General features: G+C 51.2%; 1 protein-coding gene across 5 annotated transcripts in view; it reads right to left on the bottom strand.

The window, feature by feature from the left end:
- The window catches only part of NFATC2 (nuclear factor of activated T cells 2), a 158763-nt gene extending 141781 nt beyond the window's left edge, over positions 1-16982 (bottom strand). For 3 of the 5 annotated variants that reach the window (XM_082362708.1, XM_082362707.1, XM_082362709.1), the window contains exon 1: positions 16595-16982. In XM_082362708.1, coding sequence (XP_082218834.1) covers positions 16595-16664 — 70 coding nt within the window. In that variant the 5' untranslated portion in view covers positions 16665-16982. Of the gene's footprint in view, positions 1-1312; positions 1670-16594 lie in introns of those variants that run through there. The other 2 variants (XM_082362706.1, XM_082362705.1) reach the window with 1 other exon arrangement.
- Positions 16983-18931: the final 1949 nt, after the last annotated feature.

The raw sequence follows: 18931 nt of genomic DNA, 5'->3' as shown, positions 1-18931 counted from the left end.
GATCATTTGCAGATTCTTAACTGTATCTTTTCAAAGCAAAGGATGGCCTCCGGATTGCAACTCAAGAAGACTGGTCTCTTTGGCTGGATAATTATTTCCACCTCCAGCCGAAATAGAGAATAATTACGAATTACCATCTTCACTTGGTACCCGAGTGAAGGGCATCTCCGAAGTCAAAGCAAGCCCCTCACCTAAGGAGTTTCACCTGAAGGCGCTGTGGAAGGAAAGTGAAAACTTCTCTGCCTAACCCAGCATCTCTGGGAAACAGCAAGCCCTGGAGAGTCCGGAAAAGGCCTCCTACACACAGCAGCCAGAACAACCCCTTCCTGCTTTCCCTAATGCAGCCAAGGCCAAGTGCATCTGGAAGTTACCACCAGGCCTGCCCCAGAGGCTTCAATAAGCATTGGCTGGGCTAGGCTGTCAAAATCAGGAAGCCTGATTGGGTTTTTTTTTTTTCCAAGCCAACCTGCTAACCAGAAAAATACAGTGAGGTTGGGTGTGCGACCTTCTCCTTCTGAGCAAGGCTCCTGTTAAACACGTGAAATGACGGCCCAGCCTGGGGAAATCCCCGGTCCCCAGCGCAGAGCGCACTTGAAGGCACCGACCGACAGGTCGCTGAGGCAGGAACAGCCTGCATCTTCCTGAATCCACAGGTCGGCTCCCCCCAACCGCCCACAGCCATGATGACCGCGGGGTGGGGGATCCCTTAATAAAGCTCACACTGAGCCATGCGGGGTGATGTGCAAACACAGCGGCAGACCCGAGGGAGGAAATGGGCCAGCCGCCTAAGATGAAGTCAAACCACCCTCCAGCATTAGATACAGACAACCTCTTCCTTAGTGTCAACACAAAGTCCCCAACGACGGGCTCGCACGCGCTGGTGCGCGGAGGTGGGAGGATCCGCTTCACCTGCCCTCTGTCTGCACCAGCCTCTTCCCACGAACTCCATGCTTTGGCTTCCTCATCTCCTCCCTCCAAAGGCAAACCCGTAGCTTCCGCTACCCTCTGACGACCAGCAGCAGGCAAGAGGCCAGCTGCGACCCCTGCCACCTTTTGCTTTGCTATCAGTGACAATCAGGGAGAAGTAACTGGAAACCGACGCCCTACCCGGCAGTGAGCCTAGCGCCCCCTAAAGGCGGCTGCAGTCCCTGACGCCTCGCGCCCTCCCTCTCAGCCGGGGGGAGAGGCACCCCCCCGCTCCAGGCCCCCCAGTAAGTGTGACACGTGGGGCAAAAGGGGGCCCTGTGTCCACTGCCCAGGCCCAAGCCCCAGCCCGGGCTCGGAGGCCAGGCCGGGGCGAGCCTCCACCGACCTTCGATAGGATTCAAATAGTCATAATCGAAGAGGATGGAGAAGTCGAACTCGTCTTGGGGGCTGCCTCCAGGCTCGTGGCCCGGGGCGTCCCCGCCGTCGGGGTCGGGCTGCGGCTCCTGGGCGTCCATGGCGCGCAGAGCGGCGGGAGGGCGGCGGGCCGGGGGCGAGGGCAGGCTCGGCTGTCTCCTGGGCCCTCGTCGGGGGTGGCGAAGGAGGCAGGAAACGGGGCGGAGAGGCGGGTGGAGCGGCGGGGTCACTGCCCTCGTGGGAACGCACGCCGGGCCCGGGGACGGCGCGCCTGGCGCAGCGGGTCCTGGACGCTCCCGCGGGAGCTGAGCGGCGGCGGCGGCGGCGGCGCGGGCTTCCTGCTCCGGGAGGCACCTGTTGCAGCCCGGGGAGGGGAGAGGGGAGGCGGGGACAGCGCGGCCGGGTCGGCGGGGGCGGGGCCGCCACCCAGGGACCCGGGGAGGGAGGGGGGAAGGGAGGGGAGGAGTGGCGGGCGGGCCCAGGAGGAAGGAGGCCGCCCCCTGGTCCTGGCCGCACTACCCGGGCACCGCGCGTAGCAACCCGCCGGGGCCACCGCCAGGCGCTCTGGTGCGGCCGCTGCTCCTACCCTCCCCGCGGTGAGCTCTGCGCCCCTGCCGGACCCAGGATCCGGATGAGAAATCCTCTTGTCGTTTGCCCTCTAGGACCGGCTGATCCCAACCTTTTTCCTCTTTTCTAATCTAAGGGGGCGGGGGGGGGGGGGGATGGGGGAGGGAGTGCACCCACGCCCTTCTCTTGCAGACTCGTGTCTCCAGGTGCCTCTCTGCCCACAGCTGTGGCATGATTTTCACCTACATCAGTCACCCGCGTGCCCCTGAACTCAATTCCCAGGACCTGGGAAAGAATCAGAGATACTCTCAGAGCGCAAGTCCCACCTTTACATCTATACCTCTTGGCCACCTGACATGGGCCAGGTGCCGGGGACCCAGCATGACCCAGACACTGCTGGGGCTCACTTTCTGGTGGGGGAAGAGTCATGAAGGAGATAAACAGGGGAGCAAAGATCATCCCCGTGGGGTGTCAGGAGAGAACTCACCAGAGATATAGGGTAAAGGCTGGGGGTTGAGGAGGCTTTGGTCACTTCAGTGGTCAGGTAGGGCCTCTCTGGGAAGGTAGCATTTGGTTGAACCAGACTGATGGGAAGATCTGGGGGAAGAGTGTTCCGGCGGTGGGAACCAAAAGAAAGTAAGAACCAGAAGGTGTTCTCGTGTGGGAGACCAGGAAGGAGAGCAGTGCAGGTGGAGAGGTTGGCAGGTGACAAGTATGCCTGGATGCTTGTAAAAAACACAGATTCCCAGGCCCCTCACTGGAGCTTCTGAAACCCTAAGTCTGGAGTAAAGGCTCAGGGTTGTGTATTTTTAAGCATGCACCCAAGGTGAATGTTATGAACAGGTACATTTGGGGAACAGTACATAAGAACCTACTACCACCCCCCATGAAACACTTCCATAAGAACCTACTACCACCCCCCATGAAACACTTCCAGGGGTCTCGGACCAAGTTAGCTAAAGTCAGAAAACAGACTCACGGAGGTAAAAACGGTGAGATGACAGCAGTGGCCTCAACCCTTATGGCACGTTAGCGGCACGTTAGCATCACCTGAGACACTTTAAAAAAAAATGCCTGTTTCCACGTTTCAATCCAAACCCACTGAACTGGAACACCCAAAGCTGTTTGTTTTTTTTTTTTTTTTAATGACCTCAGATGAATCTAAAGGGCAGCGAGTGTTGAGAATCGCTGGATCAGAAAAGTAGGTGGGAGAAGTTCAAGGAGTCCCTGAGAACCACAGCTTGATCTCAGATGGGGTCTGACTCTAAGCCTTCCCCACGTGCCAGAAGTATAGAGAAGACGCACTCTTCAGGGGGAGCCATCTCTGCTCCGTTAAGGGGTTTGTGTGAAGCTATCAATCATCATTCATTCCACAAATCTTTACTGGGCACCTGCTAGGTACCTGGCACCACTACAGATCTTGGGGATGCAGCCATCAGCAGGACATGGTCTCTACCCTCATCATGTTTCTATCCTGTTAGCAAAGAGACACAGCAATGAATAGGGCTTTCCAAATTGCACTTAGACCAGTGGCTCTTAACCCAAGCTACACATTAGACTCACCTGGAGAGCTGTTAAAACACTTCAGATGGCTGGGCCCCAGGAGGGGCCAGTTATAATCAGAATGTTTGAGGCCCAGGCATCAGTACTGTGTAAAAGCTCCCCAGATGCTTCCAATGTGTGGCCCGAGGTGAGAATCACTATTTTAGACACAAACTCCATTCCAGGGTCCTGGGCCTGGCTCAAGATTTATGAACTTTCAGAGTCTTGGGAAGCACTTTCTGGTTGTCAGAGCATAAACAAATCCTCTTCTTTGTTTCCTAAGCATAAGCATACGTATACTGGGTGTATCCAACAAGCATCTTAGGGGTGGCTGATAAATTTAGGTCGAGGAGAGGAGGTGACCCAGGCTGCAACACTTATAGCCAAGTATCTAGAAGGAGAGGGATGCTCTTGGGTCCCTATGACAGGACTCAAAATCCAAACCCTGAAACTTGGTCAGGGATAAACAAAGGAACCAACCAGTCCTTGTGATATAGAAAAGGAGAAAGGCTGGTGTCATCCTCAAGTGTCCCTTTTCATCCCTCCACCCATGATGACTAAATGCCTCTAATCTAGTGGACATCTATTGATTTCGCTTCCCTGGCATCATTCCCCACTTCTTCTGATAACAACACCCCAGTGTGTTCCTTTGGGAAACTACTCTTGATACAATCTTGGTAAAATTATCAACCCAGCTGTCCCATACTCCCCTGGCAAAGAAGTGAACAAATGATCCAGGCTTGGCCAATTGGAGAATTTTATCTCCACTAGCCTACGAGACCCATTAGGGCAGGGGTCATGAGTGGCTCATTCACAGCTTTATGTACAATGGATGTGTGGATATGCAGATGGATAAATGAATGGATAGATGAGTGGATGGATGGATGATGGATGGATGGATAAATGGATGAATGGATGGATGGATGGATGGATGAATGGATGAATGGATGAATGGATGGATGGATGGATGGATGGATGGATGAATGGATGAATGGATGGATGGATAAGTGGATGGATGGATGGATGGATGGATGGATGAATGGATGGATGGATAAGTGGATGGATGGATGGAGAGTAGATGGATGGATGGATGGATAAAAGAGTTTGACTGTCCTTGTGTATATAAGATCCTTATATTTCTCTTTAAGGGCCCTCCTCCCTGAGGCTTCCTCTGGCCACCCAACTGTTTGGGCAAGAATCTAAATTCTTACCCCCAACTGATATCCTCTTGAGATACCCAATAATAGGATGAGATAATAAAGGTAAAAATCACTTTACAACTGATGAACTGCTACAAAAACTTCAGCCTTATGAGAATGGTTCAGGACATTCTAAATAATATTCTAATTGTCTAAGTTGTTCCTCTGAACAGTGGATATATTTTTAAAGTTTCTAGGATCTGCACCAAATCAGAGTTCTTTAAGAGAAGGGGTTCAAACTAGGCCCTGACCCATAACAAAGTTTCTGCTAGAGCAGTGGGAAGTGAGAGGGTTTTCTTCTCTAAAGGCCACTTTGAAGGGTGCGGCTTGGGTGTGGGGGAAGGCATATTTTCATTTCCAAAATAAATAATTTGTGCTGTTCGAAGCAAGGGCTAGGGGCAGAATACATGACCTTTATGCATTCAGAGGCCACAGCAGGAAGGTGGGGGGTGGGATGGAGGCCTTGACAGTGCAGCTCTGTCAACCTTCCCTCTGCCCTGCCACTGGCCTCCTCGTGGAGGCCCTAGCCTTTTAGTTTTTCTCTGGGTTCCCCAATAAAAGTGCAATGGGAAGCTCGTGAGGCCACTGAGAGTTTGAAACTCCTAGCACACGTCTGACCCTGGCCCAGGAATTCAGCTCCATTCAAAAGCATTTACTCTAGTGTACAATTACAAACTGAGGTAAGTGCCGTGAAAGGAAAGAAGAAGATGCCACAGAGCTGATATCAAGGAAACCTGATGTTGACAGGGAATTCGGGGAAGGCTTCCCTGGGGAGGTGATATTGAAGCTGAGAACAGAAGGTTGAGTAGAAGTTAGCCAGAGAATAGTGAGGGGAAGAACAGCCAGATGGGAAAGTATGTGCAAAGGCCCTGAGGCAGGAGGAAGTAGGACGTAGTGGAAGAACTGAAAAAAGACTGGAGTGACAGGTGCTCAGGAACGGACAAGAAGATGGTGTGAGGTAAGGCTGGGGGGTGAGTGGGGCCCAAGGGCCCGTGTGGAGAATTTTGGACCTCAGACCAACAAGGAATGACTCAAGTGTATTAGGCACATACATGACAAGATCATATTTGGGGTTTTAAGCAGTTGCTCTGGGTTCTGCATGGAGAAGAAACTGCAGGGGGCGAGTATTGAAGCAGGAAGACCAATTAGGAGGTTCTTACAGTCATCCAGGCAAGAGAAAATGGGGCGTGAACTATGGTGAGGGCAGTTGAGATAGAAAACAGTGGAAGCACATGAAAGATATGCATACTCTCATCCTTGAGTTATCTCTTTTCCTCTTCCAGGCTACCTCTTAGAAGGCAGCATAAACTGATTGCACGTGAATACAAATACCTGCGGTGTACCACCCTCTGGGGCCCTCCCACCCCACCCCAGGTGGCTCTGAGTCCTGAGGCCCCTCCAAGTTGGCCCTGGAAGGACCCTCCCCCCCCAACGCAGAGCTCTGCCCTCCTTTCCCCCTTCTGGTATAAAGCTCATTTTTAGCCTCAGCCTGGACCCCTCCCCTGAAATCTGGGCTCACATATCCCACTGTCGACCCAGCATCTCCATCTGGGCATCCAACAGGCCCCTCAAAATACACGTGTCCAAACCAACCCTATTATCCTCTGAAACCGCTCCTCTCCCACTGTTCCCAGCTCAAATATCACCCTCCCATTCATCCCATTCCCCCACCGAAAACCAAGGAGTAAGTCCTTTATTCCTCGCGTTCTGCTCACACCCACGTGCAAACCCTCGGCAAATCAAAAACCCTCAAAACGTAACCCAAATCCCACGGTTTTTCACCGACTTCACTGTTCTTCCTCCCACCCCAGCAATCCTAGCCCCCCACCATCTCTCACCTGGACGAGTATGATAGCCTCCTCCCTGGTCTCCCTCCTCCCTCCTCCCTTCCACATTGGCCCTTACATGGAGCAGTGAAAGGGATCCTTTCAAAATATACATCCAATAAACCTCCCATGGCTTCTCATTAAGTTGAGAATTAAACACAAGCACCTTGGCCTACAAGGTCCTAGATAAACCACCCCTGCCCCAGCTCCCTTTAGGTATTATCTCCTGCCATTTTCCCTTTTCTGACTCCCTTCTGCCACCCTGATCGTCCTTGAAAATGCCAAGCACGACCCCACCCCAGGGCCTTTGCACCTACTATTCCCACTGATATTTGTCACTTCCTTGCTTTGTTCATTCCTCAGCTCAAATGTCAGCTTCCATGACCATCCCCATAAAAATAGCGTCCCCTGGCCTCCTCTGTCCCTTGATCCTGCTTTATGTTCCTCATAGCCCTTATCTCTGCAGCATGTTTTATTCATATGTTCATCTTTTACTCATTCCGAACCCCACATCCTGACAACCCCCATTGCAATAAAAGCCTGACTATAAGTAGGCACTGAAACGTGTTTAATCCGAAAAGTAGGAATTTTCTTTACCAGATTCCAAAACACGATCTCCCCTCAATTTAAGCACAGCCTGGGATTACCACCCTAGTTGCTAATATTTTAATTTATAGATGGATGCATTTGACTCCACCAGGGCTGGAACCAGAGTGAGGCGAGTGAGGCAAAATTTAAGAGGGCACCAAAAACCTCAATAACTGAACATATTATGTTCTCATGAAATGTTTTTTAAAAATCAAAATTAAAGCAAAAAAAAATCCATGGTGAGCAAATCGTTACATTTCGAATAAAGACAGAATCAGTAATAGTGCTGTGCAGAGTCGTACTGGACCCTGAAGCAAAGAGAAGATGAGTAATACTGATCCCGTCTTTATTTAAAATTTTTATTTCTATTTTTGGTTCATCTTGGATGTTTTGCATCAATTTTGATTTCTAAAATATTACATGAAAATATTATTCATTTTGATCACTTGAGTTTTTCAGCGCCCCCTTCCACGTTGTCTCCCCACAAAGCCATTTTCCGGGAATGAGCTCCTTATGAATTGGGGGAACAACAAGACAGTTTCAAAGTTGACTTTCACTCCAATCTATGATCGACATCATCTTTTAAAACCTGAACAGGACTTCTCTGCTGTGAGATAACTAATTTCCAGGAGGCAATTGTAGCTGAAGGCAGTTTGTTGAAATTGGCGGCCCCCCCCCCCCGCCCGGGGGCAGGCACTGAGGGTAAAAGCTCTAGGAAAGCAGGGATCTCCTAAAAGCCAGAACCCAAATCAAGGTGTGGACTGTAAAAAGATGTCACATCAGACAGCAGCGGTGGTCACAGGTCTGCAGTAGCTCGGCCAAACCCATCCTGCAGGCATAGTATGTTTGGCCTTGCCCGTAATTTTTTTTTTTTTAATCTGAACTAACAGTTTTTTAATTGAGAGGTTTCATTTAAAAATCCAAGTGTCCAGTGTCTCCCCAAAAATGGGAAGATCAGGCCACAATACGCAGGGTCTGGATTCCCAGGTGGATCCGTCATCTGGGGCTGAGTAGAGGCTGCCTCCTTCAGACAATCCTACAGCTCTCAGGTCACCACTGCCCCACCCAGCTGCCCCTGTCCGTCCCCGTGAGCATGTGAGCTCCAGACCTTGGTCTCCAGGCTCTTGACTCCTTCTCCCTCGGCCCTGCTCACCTACTTTGTCCTGGCTTTGTCCTCTTCATTCCTTCCCTCGTAGCACGTTCCCCTCTGCCTCATGGAACTGATATTTAACAAGAGAGCACGATCAGAACACTCACCTAGCCCTTAAACTACCGTCCTTGCCTTTTATTAAACAGGAGGTGCCGCCATCCCTCTGCCGGGGGAGCTTCGTCTTCTACTGCATCAGAGCCTTAATGGCAGGCAGCAGAGGGTGGATTAGTCAGGGGATGGAGCATTGGTTAGTCTTTGCCCAGCCCCACAACTATTTCTCAACCATCCACCCTTTCCCTCTCTCCGCCATCACCCTTCTGTCACCCAGGCTGTCTTCCTAGATGACCGCACCCCCAGTATCATGACGCTCATCTCCATCCTCTCTCCTGCCCTGGTCTTGCAGACTCGAACATCTGTGTCGATTTCATAATCTTTGAAGTCAGGGAGTGGCGCAGACAAGCAAGCTGACTTCGGGGATCTCCAGGCCACCCTCCACCAGCCTCCCTCCAGCACAATCACGCCCCAGAGCATCTCCCACCCTCCCACGCCCCCCAGAAAGCACATGGCATCGGCTCTTGCCCTCTCTCTCTTAAATTCCTCTATCAGCACAGTCACTAGACTTCATGGAAACTTTTAGTTCCTTTGCATGTAAATGGCTTCACACACAATTGTCTCTTTATCCGACTTTGAAAAAAAAAACATCTTTATCTGACTTTCAAATGCAAATGAGAGCTTCTTATATATCTTGGATATTCTCCACACCACCTAGCCAGTGTCTTGCAATAGCAGGTCCTCCACAAACCCCTCTGAACTCATTGGTTGAGTGATTGAACTAGGTCATCCAGAAAAGACCCCAAAGATTTGGTAGGAAATGGATTTATCCCAATCAGGAAGGACACTTGAAGGTTAGTAGGCTGAAGGAAAATAACAACTTGAATTTAAAACAATAAAATAATAGTGTAAATGGCAGCTAACAGGAACTGACCATTTTTATATACACTGAGAGCATCACAGCCATGATCTCCAAACCTCGAAGCACCCGCCATGTGTAAAGACTACTATCACCCCCGCTGTTCAGTTAAAGAAACTAAGGCACGGAGTAGGTTGTGATGTTACTTTTGAAGTCACACATGCCACCACGGAAGTGGTTTTGTCCCACACCAGTCTGATACTCATTACTGAGTCACACTGTTTCTGGGTTATTAGCTAAGGGTGGATGCACTAAGGGACACTTTTGGACCAAGATGAAACGCTGCGAAAAGTCTTATAACTCCCAGTGATAGCAGAGAGGGAAAGAGGAGCTGACGTGGGGAATCCAGGCTGGGCCAAGAGGAAGACCCATTGGAAGCAGTTCATATCATTCACAAAATTAATAGCATCTACCCTCAGGTGCCAAAGACAGGGACCATCCCTGCAGAACCCCAGGGCTCAAGGGAACACAGTTTGAGAACCGAAAAGGAGAACCCTCTACAGACAGGGAAGTACCAACTCCTCCCCACTTCCTCCTCCCCACACTGGTCCCAGCCTCTGTCATCTCCTGCCCAGGCCACCATGATAGCCTCCCACCTGTATCCTAAGCATCCACTCTTACCTGGCTAAAGGACATTCTCCACGTAAAGGTCAGTATGATCCTACGAAAAGGTTAATGAGCTCACACCCTCTGCTGCTTCAAGTTTCCCCAAAGCCTCCCCATCCCCATTACCATGAGAATGAACTTCAAACAGCTCACAAGATCCTGCTGGGTCCTGCTCTGGCTTGCTTCCTTGATCTGTCTCCTATCACACTTCCCCTCTCCCCCTTTCTGTTCCTGCCACACCGGTCTTGCTGTTCATTGACTACCCCAAGCACATGTCTCTCCTCAAGGCCTCTGGACTCTCTTTTCCTTCTGCCTGGGATGCTTGTTCCCCAGATCCCGTACAGGCAGATCCCTCACCATTCAGAGGTCAATGAATAAGACATCTCTTTAGAGAGGAGGGGACCATCCAGTGTGAACTAGCAATCCCTACTATTGTGTGTTGAACGATTTCCCTCTCCCAAAATATGTTCAAGCCCTAACCTCAGGTACTTGTGACTGTGATCTTATTTGGCAGGAGGGTCTTTGCAGATATGATCAAGTTCAGATGAAGTCCTATAGGGCTAACGGCTCTAATCCAATGACTGTTGTCCTTACAAGAAGAGGACAGAACACACGTACACACAGGAAGAAGGCCATGTGAAGACAAAGGCGGAGAGTAGCGGGATGCAGCTACAAGCCAAGGAACGCCGAGGACCACCAAGGGCCACAAGGAGCTAAAAGAGACACAGAAGGATCCTGCCCTAGAGCCTTCAGAGAGAACATGGCCCGCTGACACCTTGATTTCACACGTTTTGTCTCTGAAACTATGAGAGAGTAGATCTCTGTTGTTTTAAGCCACCCAGTTTGTGGTAATTTGTGATGGCAGCCACAGGAAACTCATACACCCACGCACTACACACCCGTATATACTGAGTCATTCGCAGCCCTGTTCCCCTGTTTTGGTCTCTGGCACTTAACACCACTCCACACTATCTTGGATATTCCTGGTTTGTTCCCTTGATGTTTGCCTGGTGAGGGTAGACACCAGCAGTCTTGTTCACTTTATCCCCAGCATCTTGGAGGCTTACTGGCGCATAGTAGATGCTCAAAACGATGAAAATGAATTAAATGGTCAAGGGGGCTTCTAAGAGGAGATGGGAATGAGGTGGGCCTTGAAGAAAGATGTGAGAAAAGGGAGCGGGGACCCCGGGTGGAAAGACTGGCACGGCCGAGGCAGAGGGAAGAAGTGGACCGTGCCAAGGAGTAAGCGGACTGGCGCGGACTGGCTCTGACAGCACCGGAAATGGGAGCGCTGGAGCGTCGGGCCAAAGAAGCACCCGGCGGGGCTTTGGCCACTGAGAGAGGCTTTGAGGAAATGAGTCTCTGTTGGCAGGTCCCAACCGGAAAGGGAAGGGATGGGGGCCGCCAGGAGCTCCTGAGTGGCCCAGAAAGGCAAGGTGGAAGGCAGGAGGAACTCCCACTGCACACTCTGTGGAGGGCGGGCTCCTGGAGGGGCTGCAGCCCTTCTCTCCAGCTCACCGTCTGGCCGGCTGATCCTGCTGCAGGAAGCAGGAGAGATAGGCCCGTGCGGCCCTTAAACGCTGAGCTTTCGGCATCAGCTCTGTCCTCTAAATGCCTTGACCACGCCCTGTCTTGGTCTCCTCCTCTTGAAATGGGAGGATCATATTCCGTACCAACCTCTCAGGTTATTTTGTGAGAATCCACTGAGATCATTTCTGTAAAGTGCTTGGCCCTACAGTATGTGTCTGGTAGGGAAAACAGACCCCCTCCTGGCTATGATTATTCAGCCTAACAGGGATCAACATGGTGCAGTGCGATTGATTCCAAGCTTTGCAATTAGCGATGTGACCCTGGGGCAGTGGCTACCCCTCCCTGTGCAAGATGGGGTGATCACTGGCTGCCTGAGAACCAATGAGGCGGCCCGTGGGAAGCTCTGGGGATGGGGCCTGGCACACAGGTGGCACTCAATAAGTGTTGGCTGCTGTTTTTGTTGTTCGGGGCTGACTCATTCCAGAGAACAACATGAGAGCGTGTGCCTGGTAGGTGACCCAGCACGAAGCCCGCCTAGGTCACCAGCCCTTGGTGGGAAAACATGGAAGTCAAAACCACTGTCATTGTCAAAAGGAAGCAGAAGCGAGTGAGCCAGAAAGATGGCACAGTGCTTTAGAGTTTGTCTTTTTTTTTATAATTTTTTTTCATGTGGACCATTTTTAAAGTCTATATTGAATTTGTTACAATATTGCTTCTGTTTTATGTGTTTTGGTTTTTTGGCACGTGGGATCTTAACTCCCCGACCAGGGATCGAACCCACAGCCCCTGCGTTGGAAGGCAAAGCCTTAACCACTGGACCGCCAGGGAAGTCCCCAGAGTTTAAGTCTTAATTCTGTGGCCTTAACAGGTCATATCACCCCTACTGTGCCTCATTCATTCATTCCTCCATCCATTGAACAAAAAAAGTACTGAGCACCTACTAGGTATCAGGCACTGTTCCAGGCACTGGGGCCACAAGGGTGAATAAGACAGTTGTGGTTTCTGGTTCCCAGAGTTCAAGTCTGGAGGAAGACAGAGACAGGGCATGAACAACGACCACCAGTGTGATGAGTACAGGGCGGGGCAGTGCCAGGGCGGAGGCCCGGGGAGCCCAGAGGAGGCCTCCTCTCTAGTCTGGGCAGTCCGAGTCTCAAATTCCTGTTCTAGCAAAGGAACAAAAATAGGAACCTGCCTGGCTTCTTCCAGGTTAAGAAGTGAAATAATCACTCATGGGTGTAGTAAGTGAGAGCCAGCCAATGAGAATACGTGTGGGGAGGCACTTGGTAATTGGTTTTTTTTTAGGTTGGATTTTTTTGTGTGTGGGGGGGGATAAATATTGAATTAATGAATCGTCCAGTGATAATAACAGCACTTAGTAATTAAGTGGGTACTTTGAGGTTCATATTGTTTACTAAAAGGTTGAAACTCTCCATAGATTGGTAAATGATGGCTGTCATCCCCCCCCCTCAAGGGCCCCTGCTGCCTTGAGACCCTCTCTACAATTCAGCAAATAAAGGGTTAAAGCCTGGCCCAGCAGGGGAGTCTCTTGGGACCCTGCTCCTGCTGTGCTGATTGGTTGATACTCAGTTGTTCAACATATTAACCAATATTCCAGACAATATTACTATCACTTTTTTATATGTGGGGAAACTGAGGCACAGGAGAGTGAAGTTACTTGCACGAGGTCATGCAGCCAGCAAGTGGCAGAGCCAAGATTTGAACCTCTCACTCAGATCTCAAGCTGTTGACATCTTGGGTGTAGAAACATTACCTGGGATCCACTGGAGATTCACAGAAACAGGAGACCTGGCCCTGTCCTCAGGAAGCTTACAATCCAGCTAAGGAAAGTCTTAATAAAGGCAGTCGGAGGAGCATCTGGGAAAGTAAGTGATTCTCCCTGAAGTTCTGGGAAGAGAAGGAGAGACCCGGAAGGCCTTGCTGGTGGAGGGGCCATCTGGGTAGCCAGGGAGGGGCTCAGCCAGGAGGAGGGGCCCTTGGACGGGGTCTCAGTTCTGTGTGGACAGAAAGTAGAGCTGGCTTTACAGCCTCCTGGCCATACGGGGACTTTTCTTCCTCTAGTGGAAATGGAAACACTGTGCTTTCATTTTCCTGAGGCAAGGCAAGGAGCTCTCCCTGACTCACCCTCTGCTTGGGACAAATCAGTGGCTGCCTCAGTTTCCCCGTCTCTAAATGATGCTCATACCCTCCACATCCTCCCACACTTCCTTCTCTCCCAGGATATGTCAAGGAACAATACGGTGTTGGCAAAAAAGCCCAGGACAAGGCTCTGGTCTGCCTCAGTTTCCTCATCTGTCAAATGATGTGATAAAAAATTATGATAACATTAGTAAGTTCCAGAGACAGCAGAGCATGTGGCCAAGGGCCTGGGTTCGAATTACAGTCTCCACCACTTCCCTGCTAGGTAGCACTCAGCCAGTTACTGCCCCTCTCTGTGCCTCACTCCACTCCTCTGCGAACGAGACACTGATCACAGCACTTGTGGTGTACGGTGGCCCTGACAATTAAAAGACTTGATACTTGCAAAACACTTTGCCCTGCCGCTTCCAGTCAATACTCATAATATGGCTGCTCTCACCCCTGTGGAAGGCAATAGAGCCCTTACCGTGTGTCTGGCATTGTGCTACGAACTTACTGTGTGACCATGGGCGACGCTGGCTCTCATTGTCCTCAACTGTCAGAAAATAATAACATCCAGTGTGTATTAACTGCACGTTAAGCCCAGAGGTAAGTGTTTTATATGCATGATTTCATACGATGCTCATGACACCCCTGTGAGGTCATCACTATTCCCTTTTGCAGGTGAGGAAATGGAGGCTTCGCAAGCCATAATCTTAGCCCAATCTGTGTCACTGTGAAGCTCCAATAAGTTATAAAGTCCCTTGATGAGAGGTTTAAAGTACTGCATCTCTTCAAAGAATTCCCGCCGTGAAATCCAGTTTCTATATCAATACAAGTTACTGTTTTGCATTTTCAGCAAGAATTGCAGCTAATGTTTATCCAGCCTTGACTATAAGCACGGCAGCATTTTAGATGCTTTACGTGCGCTACCTCACTGACTCTCACAATCTCTGTTAAGGGAGACATTATTATTGGTTCCATTTTACAGATGTGGAAACTGAGGCCCAGAGAGGTTAAGTCACTCACCTAAGATCACACAGCTGCAATGTAGCTAAGCAGAAATTCTAACCCAGGCAGAAGGCAGGGAGTTCGGGTCTGGGAGTGAGCAGAGCTCACCCTGGGTTTGTTTATTCCTGAAATATTTTCCATCATCCCACTTCAGATGAAACTGAACACACCTCTTTCAGATCTTCAGTTTTTCCCAGGGCCTTGACCCAAAACTGCACAGCAAGGTCAGTATTTTCTTACCATGCAAATATTTCTATTTGCTATTTAATGACCCCACCCAACTGCATGCACCCTCAGATCTGCCCCTACGCTCGTGGTGGTGTTTGAGTTTGAAGGGCCATTTGCGTTTCCCTCAGGAGGCCCCAATGCAGGGCACGGTCGAAGTGCCTCTCACTCCAGCTGCCTTTGATGCCTGGAGTTGCATTCTGTGTGCCCAGTTGCTCTGGCATGCCAAGCGTCGTTTGCCGGGAACAATGCGGTGCCCTGTCTCCCACATGTGGACACACAAACTGGCACGCACGTTCTCACAATCCCTCCACACATGAGCGTGGGCTGGGGAGGTTAGGCGATGCACATGCACACACAGAATACGCACACTTCACCTTGAGAGAGGACCAAGTTCACAAACCTGGAGCAGAGGTGTAGCAGCGTCAACAAAATGTGAAGCTTGTGTGAGATCACACAGTAAAACAGACGTCCAATTCCTCTTCCCGGCTCTCGCTCTCTCCTTCCGAATTGACCTAAATTTGGCGTTAGTCTGTCCTCCCACCCCCACCATCATAACATCAAATACTGTGTTTCAGTATATACGGCAATAAAAACCAATTCGCGTCCTTAATATGTCTGTCGCCTGTCTCAGAGCATCCCTTTTACAGGTGATGCAATATTAGTAACATTTTTTGGCCATTATGTCATAGGCTTAACCACTAGCAGAGAACAGGATAAACTGGTACCAGTTAAAACGTTCAAAGCGCTGGCAGGGTCTTGCTTTCAAAAGTGCAACTCAACTAAAAATATATGTCACTGAGGTCCGCTGTGGCAAAGCGCACCATCTACCTAACCCGAGGCATTTGGTCCCACTCCAGTTTTCAAAAAAAGCCCCTTAGGTTTATTTACTGAAATTGTCATTTCTCCCCCCCACCCCAGAACTTTAATCAGCCACGCAGAGCACAAAACCTACATTCAACTCTGATTTTATGACACGAAGCTAACTCCTCCTACGCATATTTATTTCATTTAACTCTTGCAGCCCTACCCTCCGGGCAGCGCCCCCCACTATTTGCAGGGCTGGCCTCTGAAAAACACATCACATCGCCTGGTTTCCACTTTTAAAGTCAGATTCATTAGTGTACAGCCTAAACCCCTCCACAATCCCAGCCAGATGGGATATTTTCATATCATATTTGTATACGTTAAGCCCCTCCCGTAATATCCAAGTAGTATGATTCCAGGACGAACTCCAGGAGGAGGGAAAAAGAGACAGAAACACGGAAAATAGAGTGTAATCGGATCGCAAAACAAACTGATGGTACATTGCACTTTAAAGGGGGAGCTGGAGGACTGTATCCATGAGACACATCAAAAAACGGGAAAGAAAATTGTTTAAATGTCCCAGAGCATCTGCTGCTCTGTTAAAAAGCAAAGTCTTCATTACTAGATTTACGAAATAGTAAAATGCCAAGCCTGTTCTCCTAAAAGAAAAAGAAAGCTAAATAATGATGATGATAAAATGATGGTGATAATAATAACACAGCTGAACGGCATCCGCTGTCAAAAGCCCAGCGCGGAAATAGTTAAGCAGCCCGCGGTTAGGAGCGAGAATCCCTCCCGGTGTCCCATGGAGGGGACAATCCTTTTGACAGACTGGCCTGGGGAATCCCGCCTTGGGACACTTCGCTGCCCCCGCGGGAAGTGGTCTGAAGTCGGCTGCCCGGTCTCCCCTCCTTGGCCAGGGAGAGGGCGCCTCTCCTCCCGGCCACGCTACCTGTGCGCCCTGGGAAACCGGAGTCCCCGGGCCTCCCCGCGACCTCAGCCAGGAGCTGAAAGCGCTGCCCGGGGAAGAGAGCAGAAGGGAAAGGGCTGAGAGGTGGGAGGAGGAAGCGTCCGGAATAGAGGGGGAGTCAGTTACCTTGGTCCACAGACCCCATGATGCGGAGGGGATGGCAGTGCCCCAGTCTGAACGCAGCCTCTCTCTGCATCTGGAGGGGATGGGGTTTCGGCGCGCGGGGTGAGAGGGGTCTGTTTGGGTAGACCAGGAGCCAAGGGGGCGCCGTCCTCTCTAAAGCATGCTCGCGGGGCTGCCCTGGCCGAGGAGCCTGCGAGCGGCCCGGGAGCTGCGCGCCTCCCGCCTCCAGGCTCCCGGCTCCCGGCGCGGTGGAGTCGGCGCGGCTCGGCGCTCCGGCTTACTCGAGAGGGAACGCGACTTCCTTCCCCGCGCTCCGTGTTTATAGGCTTTCAATGCAGTAAAATAACGGGATTCCCTCACTGTTTCCTCCTGTTTATCCAGCGCCATGGAAACCACTGGATCCCGTCCATCTCCAAAACTAAGGGCTTTCCTGCAAACTTCACACTCAGGAATCCATGACGTCGCCTCCTCCGCGGCCAGCCAGCTCCGTGGCTCCCTCGGCCGCCAGCACAAGTCCCTGATTGTTTGGGAGAAAAGTCAGGGAGAGGGAGCGATGCGGGCGACGGCGAGGAGAAGGGGGTGGGGGCGTGGGAGTGTCCAAGTCGGCCTTGCAGGAGCTCCAGGAGGCTGTTTGCAAGGATTGCTCCAGCCGCCGCCTCCCTAGAACGCTGCAGCTTCGCATAAATCATGCCCAAGACTCCCAAGCCCCCCCCCGCCCCCCCCCGCCCACCCCCCGTTTTCCAAGCGGGCATCTCTCCGAGAAAGCCGCCCAGGGCTCAAATCAACACCCCAGGTGGTCGAGACCCCCTGACACTGACCCAGGGGCCCTTCCCAGTCCCTCGGGGCCTCTGGCTGCCCAGATTTTTTGTGCTCAGGGCTGATGGGGAGGAGGAGGGACGGGGGAGAAGGCGGGGGGAGGGGGAGGAGGGAAAAGAAATAAATAACGGTGCCTTATGTCAACTCTCCAAGATTTTTTTTTTCAAAGAGGTCTATTTTTAGATTCATTTAGAAAACCCAAGGTTTCCAGTGATGCTCAGAGGCTCCAGCAATAATGAAATGGCCACAGAGACGCGGAAACCAGGCAACCCATGTGTTTACTCATGCTCTGAATAAACAGGAAAATAAAGGGAAGGGATGTCATGAACTTTGCACAGCCTCCAGAAGAAGGTCCGGGGGATGCCACGCGTGTCTCCCGTCAACAGGCCACAGACCCCGGAAGGTCGGTGGGGAGGTCCTGCTGTCAAAACGCTTTTTCTGAACGTAGCCTGGATTTGCCTCTTCACCCCCGTGCAGGGTGGGGAATCGGGGGCCCCCAGATAAAGCCAGCTTTGAAAATGGCCCTTTCAGATGCTGTTGTGGGCTCTGATAAAACTGTGGGTCGCACCAAGGCTGGTGACTCATCAGCCCCTCCCCACTTTCTCACAGACAGACTTGAACTTGAAGAAGCATTGAGAGGAGCTGGCTTCATCCGGGGGACCACTCTGTATTCCACACCTTGACCCATAAGAGCCTCGCTGGGCTCTCAGACATGACCACTCCTGCTGGAGACGCGGTTCCACAAAGCCCCCCAGCCCACCCACCTCACTTCAAAGCCCGCTTCAGCCAGGGCGGCCTCCAACTTGAGTAACACTGTTCCCCCAAAGAGCGGCCATATCTGCCCACCTACCATGCAACTTTACCTCAAACACCTCGCAGCCACCCTAGAAGCAGGGGAGGCTTCTCCCCCACTTTCCAAAAGAGAAACCAAGGCACAGAGAAGGCAGAAGGCTTGCCTGCTGGTTTCCTTGGCAGATACTCGCGTGCAGCCTGGAAGGTCATGGAAGAGATTCTTTTCAAGGAACCCTACTGAGGAAGCCCCATCCCCTGAAGACTCTGCATCCCATCATCGGAGGCAAGAACAGGGTGACCAACCGTCCTGGTGTGCCTGGCATTGAGGTGGCTCCTGGGATGCAGGACTTTCAGTTTTAAAACCAGGAAAGTCTTGGGCACAAATGAAACTCAGCACTCAACTTCCTTTCGCAGTGATCCACGCGGCAGGCAAACCTACAAACCTTCGTCTCTGAAGACAGCCAACATACATAGCAGTGCTCTGAACAGCAACTCCTAACTCAACACCTACTATGTGCCAGGCCCTGAGGTAGGGTCCTCGATCAACTCCTGTCCCTTGACCCCCTGCCAAGTAATACATTGACACTGGGAGGGCTTAGCCCAGCACTGTGTGCTAGGGTAGCCACTAGCCACGTGTGGCTCTTGAAATTTAATTAACAATTAAGTAAAAGCTAAAAGCCCGTTCTTTGATGCATGAGCCACATTTCAAGTGCTCAAAAGCCACATGTGGCT

This window comes from Balaenoptera borealis, assembly GCF_965194805.1.
Source record: "Balaenoptera borealis genome assembly, chromosome: 16".
NCBI lineage: Eukaryota > Metazoa > Chordata > Mammalia > Artiodactyla > Balaenopteridae > Balaenoptera > Balaenoptera borealis.
The sequence above is the reverse complement of the archived record's forward strand: the minus strand, read 5'-3'. Positions and strand labels throughout refer to the sequence as shown.